Genomic DNA, 10,627 nt, shown 5'->3' with positions numbered 1-10,627 from the left:
ACTTTTATGGCTACTCCCACTCTGTGTGTTTTCGTTTGTGCTTTATTTATATCACCAACACAGGCAGTCTTGTATCTTGTTCCTGTCACAATTTTTATTTGCTTTCTTGGCATTTCTCTGAGGGTTTTATTAGACATTTCCCATTCCAGCTCCTAAAACTTCTATCACAGCGTCTTGGGGACTTGGCTGTACTCAGAAGATGGTTAGAATGTGAACGGAGGGCACAGGTGAAGGACCCAAAGGTCCCCAGGTGCCATATTGCATTGCCGGCTGCTCTCCTTGCTTCTGCTGCTGGGAACGCCCGACCTCTGCCCACCTCTGTAGCCCTGAGCAGGCAGAAGTCATTTTGTCCGTGTCCTTCTCCCCAGAAGCCAGAACCTCGGAGCTACGGCTTTTGTTATCCATGTCTGAAGGCTTGCAAACTTTCACTGCATACTGACCCAGAAACTCTGAAAGGTCTGGATGTTATCAACCCGAACTTGGCTATTTGGAAGCAGACCCAGGAAGCAAGGCAAGGGAAGCCAAACTGGATAAACAAATCAAAAAAAAAGCACAAAATCACTGAGGGTGTCATAGTCCACAATGGAGAAGCCATTGCTCTGTTCTGCTAGGTGGACATGATATGGCCATCAGACAGCCTTCTGAATGCGTATCCTTATGCTTCCTAAGCACTGTTGGTGAGCAAAGCTTCGTTTTTGAACGGGCAGACTCATACACAATTGAAGTGCTGAGCTACATGGTAGTTGGATGCTTAGCCCTGATGGGATACCCTCTCCAGGGCTCATGGAACACGACAGAGGAGAGGGCAGAAGGAAGGGCAGAAGAGCGGGAAGGGGCAGATCGTTGTGGGATGTTGATTTCTGAGCACGGTCTGGCTCTTACACCCTCAAGTTTAGAGCAGCTGTACCGTCGCAGGACCTGGACAAGACTGGTCTTGTCAACATCCTGTCAAGAACACAGAAGAGGCTCAGAAAGTCCTAAATACCCCAAAGGCTTATACATAGCTAATGGTTGCTGAGAAAAGCAGACATCTTCTTCGGTAGTGTAGCTACTGGCAAAGTGTCCTGGCTTCTGGAAATAGCCTGACCCAGCCTCCTGTAAGCAGAGCTAATTAAACTCATTGAGGGGAAAGAAGAGATGGCATGAAAGTGGGGGGTCAGTAGGAGCGGGAGGGGGACTTGAGAGGCTAACGGGGGGGGTGTGAACGTGACAGATGTGTATTATATACATGTATGAAAATGCTGTAGCGAAGTCCATAATAACTAGTGTAAGCTACTAAAGTGGTCCCACGGAAGCCTCAACGAAACACCTCTGTGTCACACGGAACCCAGGTCTCGCTTTCCTCAGACTATAAAGAGAGTGAATCTTCTTTCCACACAACAGTGGGGAACTTCATTATGGTGCCTGTGTCTAAACATTCTGCCCTATTGAGTCATGATGGAGGACACAAGTGACAGCCACCCCACCAGGGAGATGGGAGCACTATGGAGTAGCTGTCTTCAGCTCCTAACACAGAGAGAAATCTGGGGCCATAAGTGACTTTCTTGGCCAGGCACTGACCTCCGTGCTAGAAATAAAAAAAAAAAAAACAACAAACCTGTTATAGGAAGCTGCTTGTTCGTTCCGGGCTGCCCAGACCATGAAATAACCAAACAGAAGCTGCAGAAACTGTAATATTTGAATCACTGCTTGGCCAATCATTTACACGTATTGCTAGCTAGCTCTTATATTTTTGGTTGACCCATTTCTATTAGTTTATATTTTACCATGAGACTTGTGGCCTACCAGCAAGGTTCAGCACATCTGTCTTTTGGCAGCGGCTCCATGGCTTCTCACTGACTCTGCCTTCTTTCTCCCAGCATTCAGTTTATTTCCCCCCCACCACCACTGTTCTGCCCTGTGCAGGCCCAAGACAGTCCTTTCTTAACCAATGGTATTCACAGCATGCAGAAGGGAACCCCACATCATAACCCCATTCTAAGCTGTAACCTTTTATAAACATATTATCTTTAAATCTACATGGATCATTCGGTGCATAGGATGGTAAACAGAGAATCTACCAACTCAATAATGGGATTATACAACTGCCTTTACTTCATGGACTCCCCATGAGAGGCCTTACCCTTCCTGAGGAGTGGATGGGAGATGGCGTGGAGGGAGAGCAGGAGGAGGGGAGGGAGGGGGAACTGTGATCGGTATGAGAAATGAATAAAAAAATGAAAATAAATAAAATTGCCTTTAACAGACAGAAAATAAATGTCAGCTGTGGCCCCTACACTAAGCCTAACAAATTCCTCTTAGAATTCTCACAGGAGACATTAGATTGTGTATAAAACAGCAGCTTCCAGCTAGGGGTGATGCTGGCCCATCCAAGTAAGCATTTGGCAATGTTGAGAAATATTTGAAGGCTGGGGTTGCCCAGGGATATGATATTTTATTTACGTTTTAATAAATAAAGTTTTCCTAAATATCATAAGGGCAAAACTAAACCACTAGAGGTCAGGCAGTGGTGGTACACACCTTTAATCCCAGGATTTGGGAGACAGAGGCACGTGGATCTCTTGTGAGTTCAAGGCCAGCCTGGGCTACACAAGATCAATGCAGAAACAAATCCAGGTGGTGGTGGCTCACACCTTTAATCCCAGTACCAGGGAGTTTTGCCTTTAACTATAGCACTAAGGGGACTATAAAAGGGAGCAGAGAGAGGCTTTATCTGCTTTGTCTTAGTCTGTAGTTACACAGCCTTGGTAGAGGTTAAGACTTCTCTAGTGACTGGCTGCTTTTCTTTTATGGCTTTTGGGTTGAACCCCAGTATCTTCATCTCTGGGTTTTCACTATTTGTGCTACACAGGGATGTTACCAAATATTGACAATGCCCAGGACCTGACCTACTTTCTCTTGCCTAGTAACTATCTTGTCACACAGGCCAGGAGTGTCCAAGTTGGGAAGCAAGGCACAAGGCTTTGTGTCAAGTATATTGTACCCTTTATGATCTGCCAGCCCAAACACCAGATCAACATTTCTGTCTTGCAGAGCTCTGTAAATTTTCAACATCCTCCTGGGTGTGCTGTTGGACACCACCAATGCCAGCATTAGAGAGAAGAGGCAGGCATATCTGAGTAGAGGCCAGCCTGGTCTACATAGCGAGTTCCTGGCCAGCCAGGGCTACACAGTGAGACCCTGTTTCAAAAAGAATTTTTTATAACATCACTTTTTAAAAATTAAGGTATAAACAAAAGATATCAAAGCACCCATGTGACGGTTTGAACGTAACATGTTCCTCATAGGTTTAAGTCTTTGAACTGGAGTCCCCAATTGGTCACACTATTTCAGAAGGTTCTTTAACTTTTAGGAGGCAGGGTTTCCCTGAAGGACATAGGCTGCTGCAGGATGGTGGACCTTGAGGGCTATGGTCCGGCCCCACTTCCAGTCTGAGTTTTCTGGCCTATTGCGATGTGAGGAATTACAGTCCCATGGTCTCTCACCTTGCTCTTCTCTGTGAGGACTGTGCCCTCAAACTGTGGGCTGAGATAAACCCTTTCCCCCTTAAGCTGCTGCTGTCAGGGCCTTTGTCACTGAGACAAAAATTAATACAAGCCATTTTTTATAAAAGAAAAGAATGTTTATTGGGATATTGGGGGTGGGGAGGGCCAAAGGGACTACATACACTCTGTAGGGTTTGAGCAAGAGGCAGACAGAAAATTCAAACATCACCGAACCTCTGCCATAGTTCAAACGGAAAACTGTCCTTCTACGCGTAGGTGGTCTTCTGTTGGCAAGAAGCATGGTCCAAAGGGCTGCGTGAAGATGGGCGGTCAACCTGGGAGATGAACGGCTGTCCTCTGGAGATCGGCAGCTCAGCAAGGCAATTTCCCCCTCCTCGGTGTGTGGGAAGCACTGTGAACACAGGGTGGCCTCTCCTAACCTGAGACCTCCTAACCAAACCTGCTCTTCTCCTCCTCCCGGCTCTGAAGAGGAATCTGGACCCTTGTTTGGGTCAGAACAATGAAAATACCTCATCAGAAACTGGAGTCCTCTCTACTTGTAACTAACTTGCAAGGGCCAGATCAGCAGCAGCTGAGACACATCCTCCAGTTAGGAATAAAAGACGCAACCCCATTGGAAAGTACAAGAGAAAACCCTGCATCCTAAATCCCACACAGCTTCTCAGCAGGAGCTGGATTAAACAGAGAAAATAATTTCAATATCAAGGGATAATGTGCACAAGACAGGAAACTCTCTCAAGCGAGCTGTGTGATGGGCAGCTTTCCCTTGTCCCCTGGGTGGGAGAGAAGAGAGGAAAGTCAGATAATTAGGAACGCTGCAAGGCTCTGGATTTGGGGTTTCTGAAGCCATCTTTCAACTCTCCAAGGACACCAGCTCTCTCTGAATCCAGAAAAGCACGGCAGCTGAGCTCAACTGCTTTTACAGCTTGTTTGCGTTCTCTCTCCTCCTCCTCCTCCAGAAATACCTTCAGTCACAGACGAACAGTAAAAACCCAGACTCAGATCAAGCACTTCTCATGCCTAGATGATGCTGCTGGACCGTGCAGCCCTGCCTGAGTGAGGAGGTGGGGTGGGGTCTGAGCTGATGGTATCTTAGTCTAATGTGTTAGAAGCATAGGTTACCGTCTTCTGCGCCCTCTGATGACCACTCTTTACTATGAAACAAAACCAAACCTGAGTTTCCTATACCAGAGCAACCATTAGATTTTCCAATTCTTCACATTAATTCACTTTCACTTTGGGATCTATGTTGTGTCCCATGGGCATCAAGATTCCTTGTACATAGAGTTCAGCTATTTAAATGGGGCCAGACGAAGGGCATCAGTGAGATGGGGAGACAAGAGAGAGGCATATGAAGGAAGTATACCACAATGATGTATGTGTATGAAAACAGAATCATGAAACCCATTATTCTGTATGCTAAAACTATTTCAAAACGGGTCCTGCTTTTTGCTGTACTCAAAGCCACTCCCGTGTCCCTCAGTGCCATGCTTGTCACAGGCTCCTGACCAACATGACATCCCCACCGACGGACCTGTATGCTAAGCTCCTGGTCATCTGAGGCCTGGGTTCTTCCGGGGAGCCTGTCTGGCTCGAACTGAGGGTGGTGTGTTTGCCTCCCCCCTCAGAGCAGTTGGCTTTGCTGTGTCTGGATAGGAACTGAGAAACAAGAGCCATAGTCGTATTATTCAGAAAGTGTAAAACTAAAGGATTGCACCAATTATCAGGAAAACAGAAATAGGTGTTCCCTCTGGGAATGCCAAGAAACCCAAGATGCCCCAGTTCTTTGCGGGTAAGCTGCTGTGCCAAAGGGTGGTCCAGCCAGCATCAGAACCTGCCTACCATGTGTGCTATGTTGACAGATGTTGACCCTTCCTTCCTAGGATGGGGAATGGAAAGGCTATTCCCCTGTGGTGGCTGGAGGGGTCTGGCACCATTAATGGAGATGAGAATCTCCGTAGGCTCACTGGCCTGGCAGATGTCGATCTGTTGGCGTTGGTCATGCTCAGTTCCTGAGAATAACTGCTCATGTTTCAGCGCTTGGCAGGAAACACAGTAGCTGAGCATCTTCCTAGACCCAGGGCTAGCCCAGTCCACTCTAAGTGCCAGTCAAGGTCAGCACAGCTATGTGCCTGGACAGGGAGGGCATTAAGCCGGGAGCAGTGCTATGAAACTGTCCGTCTCTGGTCAGGCTCCTGGCATCCCCTATAAAATGAAAGTGGAGACTACTAAGGAGGTTTCAGAGTGTGTTAAAGAGAGAAAACCCAGAGAATTCCTTCTGTTGGTGCTGGTGCTGGGCTTGGCAGCTGCCCTGGAGTGGAAATGAAATCCTCCTCGTGGCAGTGGGACAAGATGTTGATACTGGCACCTGCCAGCAGCAGACAGCCGAAGTCACAGCTGCGTTGGTCAAATGAGCTTGGAGACAGACCTCAGGGGCTTCCGAGGCCTTGATGGCTAGCAGCAGGCTGGAGCGCTCCACAGGCAGCTTACTGCAATTGGGTTTGTGTGCCTTCCCCACCCCTCCGGGCTGGGTCTCAGAACTCATCAGAAATGCAGGTGGCACATTCGGATGAAGAGTCACTCTGAGCTGCTTCTGGGACTATCAGGGAGCCCCCAGATAGCAAATGGATTCCCCTGAGGACTTTGGGGCAGGGTACCCAAAGTGAAGACGACTCTCAAGAGAGGGGGAGGGGTGGGGCATTCCTGATTTAATGCTGCATCACCTGGCTCCAGACAGGCTTCCTTCTACAAGATGAGCATCTGACGGGACGTGGCTGGAGGTTGGCAGCATTCAATTAAGAGCGACTGGGGTGAAGATTACATTAGAAGAGATTCTATGATGTACTCCGGCAATAAAGGAAAAGGGAAATGTAGCGGTGTCACCAATCAACAGGACGGTGACCAAACCAACCACAGCTTAAGACATCTCTTTCCTTGGGAAATGGTCATCCTACAGAGTGTGTACCAGGGCAGAGGCACAGGAGGAGCCCACGGGAGTAAGGCCTCTGCAGCCAGACTATCATTCCTAGGTAATGGTTCTTCGTGAAGAATTCTAGAAGACTTAAATCTACTCAGTAAGAAAAGCCGCATCAAAGTCAAGACGTGACTGATAAAGACATGAGAGTCCTTGCTCAGGGTGATAGAGAAACACAGCATGTTACCCAGCACATGCCCTAGCCTTTGACTTGAGGGTTTCTAAAAGCAAAGCCCTCCCTCGTCACCCAGCTTCCTTTCCAAATACCTCCCGACTCTCTCAGGACACCGGCTATTTGATCAGAAGAACACGGCCCCAGTGAGGGGCATCAGCAAAGTCAACAGCCCATTGGTCGTCTTGGCAGCTTGCTGCACCTTGATTTCACTTCATCTCTCCAAACCCTGTTGGCTCAGGGAAGATGGGCCGCCTGGAGTCACCGTGCCCAGGCCATGGTAATTCACGTCCATCTGTTGCCACGGTTTTTCTTACAAAGATGGGTCTCCCATGGTCTCATTCGCTCAGGCAGAGAGCACAAGCAACAACAGCAGAGACTGCAGGGAGGTGACCCACGGAGACCAGAGCGATGTCAAAAGGCAGAACGAGAGCTTACTTAAGCAACCCTCCTCTGGTCCACACTGATCAGGAAAGCCATGCATGTCTGGCTATGTGAATAAAAACACATTTCCCAATGATCGCTCCTCTGAGTCCACTATTTTGTAAGTAATAACTGAAGTACGTTTATGTTGAATCTAAGAAAATAATTGCTAATTATATAAACCCCCACTGCTTTTTATGACTCTTTTCCTAACTAAGCATTGATTCAAACACACTTTCACCCTCTCTTGTCTCTGACTCAGCAGATGGGATGTTTGGGAGTGTCTGACTAACAGACAAGGATTAAACTCAGGACTCTGGAGAGTTCCTGTGCTGTATTGGGATGAACTTGAAGCTATAACTTTAGACATTTCTGCTTAACTACAAGACACGGAATTGCCTTCCAAACAAAATGGAAACTACCTTCCAATCACACCTAGATACAATTCTCTTTACTCGATGAAAAATAACCCTTTGCAATGTGCAACGTCTACTTTTTTCTATTAGAGGTTTAAAATCAGACGTGAAAAAAGGCGGCATCCCATGCCGAATCCCCTCCCTGCTGTGCGCATCTCCCCTCCTGTGCTCTCCAACAGACTCACAAAGGCCATCCGCTCTAGGACATTCAAGGTCAAGCTGGAAGACTGTGCTCCTGCCTGCGAGGCTCTGTCGCCTTCTCTCTCTGAAGTAGGGCAGGGCTAGATTCTGAATTGCTCTGGACACACCTGTCTGCTACACAAGCAAAGCCAACTTCTGTGAGGGACTTTCTGCAAGGAATCCAACCCCAGCAGACCAAACCTGGGTCTGTGCAAAGGGAAAGCAGAGGGACAGGAAGTGGCGAATTGCTCATCAGGGCTCCAGAATGACGTCAGGTGCGCAGAAGACGGCCATGTTTCCCGCGCCACTCTCCAAACAAATCTCTGTCAAGCTCACGTGTCAGGCTGAGATCTGGAATGACAAGCCCCCTGGACTTGAGCTGGTTTTCTAAGTCTCCCTACCACGCTGTCCCGAAGAGAGGCCCCGCCCACTGTTTAACTCCTCTGCTATTTGTTTTCAAACTGAGGATTTGGTAGCACTCGTATGTTTTCACTTCTGAAAGAAAATCAGGTTTTTGTTGGCGAGAGCTTTTCCAAGTTTGATTTGCATGTTGCATAACTATGAGTCCTTCGTTGAAGGCTGCCCTTGTTAGCACAGGGCTCCTGTTTCCTCTGTGGTCCTCTGAAGCTAATTAGAGCTGCAGTAGACTGCAGGGCCAATCGATAGCTTCCTAAGGTGGATCACACCCAGTCAGACCCACACGTAATTAGTCCAGTGTAGATACATGGAGATACCTTAATTAAAACAAAATATGCTCCATAAGAGATACGCTTCCATACATGACTGGCATCCTAAATGCTTTTGACACACTCAAGGTGTTTATTTGCTGTACGTATGAGTCTTCACGGAACTTCCCACTGATCAGGCATACATGGATGCTGGACGCGTTCCCCATGAAACATTTTGACATAAAAAAAATGCTGCTACCAAGTATTTTACACTGGTATTCATTAGCATTTGGATATAGATGTACCCAGACACCAAAAGAGCTGAAAACCAGGTCCATCTCTTGACTTTCAGACTTCTTCCCCCTTTCCCAGGTGGACTGTTACCGTCCAAGGCAAATCTCATGGAGCAGAGGGGGCAGGTATCAGCAGAAAGTGTACCCCAGGGCTCCCACCTCTGTCTCTCTGAAGGTGGGAAGCAATATCATACTTACAGGGCTCCATGGAGGAATAATTTCTTTCTTTTACTCACTTTTGGGGAAACATGGTTGTCAGTAGGCAATCAACTGAAGATTCTGAACCTGACCACCTAAAACAGGGCTTAGATACACACCCAAGGGTCTGCTCAGGTGAGGAAGAGACTCAGGAGGAGGTGTGGGCTGTGTAAGCCAGATGTCCCACCAAGACAGTTCAATCCTGCTCTGTGTATTTTTGACAACCAATTCACCTTTCCGGACCCCATGTTAGCCCTCAAGATCCACAAACCACCATACCATTCCTTTCTGCAGGGGCACAGTCTGTGATAAAGGCCATAGATAGAGCAGATGCCTGGTGACCTCGAAACCAAACTACTCTAAAGGGTGGCCACGACACTGCAGCCAGGAGCACAGGTACTCCTGCGCACCCTGGCAGAACACAGTACATCTCCATCGTGTCCCCTATGCCCAGTCGTAATCAAAGCTGCCCTTGTCAGGTAACATGAAAGCCAAGGTACCGGGGCTGTGCCAACTGACAGTCGTGCCACCAAACCGTGGCACCCTTTACAAGAATCGACCTGTTCCTTCCATGTAGACAGGGGCTGGCTGCTCTGTTTTCTCCTGCCTGTCCACAGTAATGTGATGCAGTCTCAGCTAAAGCATGGGGGGCTCCCGGGGGTTGCTTCCGAGAGTTGTTATCGCTGAAGTCAATACTGGGGCTGGTACTAATTATGAGAGGAAAACACACTGCATGTGTCTGTATTAAACTATCAGTAAAAAATAAGGACAGTATCGTTACTTTCAAAACGTAGAAAGCCCGTAGTTGGAACCACTGAATAGTAAAGCAACACCTTTTCTACGTGTGATGTCGTAGGTGTAAAAAGCATTAAGAGTTGCACTTCAGCCGTAGCCGGCTCCTGTTCAAGGGCTTCTCACTCAGGCAAAGATCAGGAGAGGGTCAGTCAGCAATCCCAGCACTGTGTGAGGCCCGCAGCCGCTCTCCTCTACTGGGCTGAATGACAGGTTCTACATTTCAACGTGACCAGGGTTTTTTGTTTTGTTGAGGGTCACAGAAATGTCGGTAGGTACATAAACACTGTGTGCAGGACATACATAGAAAGGTGGACATTTTTAGTACAAGACGGAGTCCAAAAAGTCCACTCTTGAGGCCAACCTCCTCTTGTCACCCGCATCAGGCAGCAGTCATGCCAATACAGCTCAAAGCTATGGAACAAGACAGGGAAGAGTCTTTGTCAACAGCATCTCCCGTTCCAGCCAGTAGAGAGAGCAGACTTTAAGCTGTTAAAACCATCGCCACCATCACCACCATCACCACCACCATCAAAAACACAGCCTCAAGCTTGCTTTACATTCAGTTTACAAATGGTCCCCTTAGCCCACACCGTGCCACAGAGCCTTCTGAGTCTGGAATTAGCCCTGCAGTGGTTCTTCCACGGAAGCCCCTCGGGGTCCCGAGACGCTTCCTTAAAAACAACCGAAGAGTTCCAGTTGGACGAAACCGTTTCTCAGCCGAGCTTTTAAAACTGGATTTTCAGATATACAAGTGGACAGGAAACAGGAGGATTGGTTTTGTTTGCTTGTTCTTTTCTCTCGCTTGTCTTTCCGTCTTTTCTGAACACAGCTACAATGTTTCTGTCAAGGATACAGATAACAGGGAGACGAGAGTGGTGACCACCAGAACCGGCAGTGAGCTCAGGCCACACCTGGGAGCAGCAGACCTTGAATTTGAGTTTATGCGGCTGGAGGCACCAGCGAGACCATCCGTTTCGTAATCAGGCTGTAAGAAAGAATGTT

At 47.9% G+C, this 10,627-nt stretch overlaps 1 protein-coding gene across 6 annotated transcripts in view; it reads right to left on the bottom strand.

The window, feature by feature from the left end:
- Positions 1-3,600: 3,600 nt before the first annotated feature.
- The window catches only part of Gfra1 (GDNF family receptor alpha 1), a 225,658-nt gene continuing 218,631 nt past the window's right edge, over positions 3,601-10,627 (bottom strand). For all 6 annotated transcript variants that reach the window (XM_085694166.2, XM_085694164.2, XM_087907735.1 and 3 more), the window contains one exon: positions 3,601-10,610. In XM_085694166.2, the coding sequence (XP_085550292.1) occupies positions 10,455-10,610 (156 nt within the window). In that variant the 3' untranslated portion in view covers positions 3,601-10,454. The remainder of the gene's footprint in view (positions 10,611-10,627) is intronic.

This window comes from Myodes glareolus, chromosome 7 (assembly GCF_982192425.1).
Source record: "Myodes glareolus chromosome 7, mMyoGla1.1, whole genome shotgun sequence".
In the NCBI taxonomy this organism is placed as follows: Eukaryota; Metazoa; Chordata; class Mammalia; order Rodentia; family Cricetidae; genus Myodes; species Myodes glareolus.
This window is presented reverse-complemented; position numbering and strand designations above follow the sequence as displayed.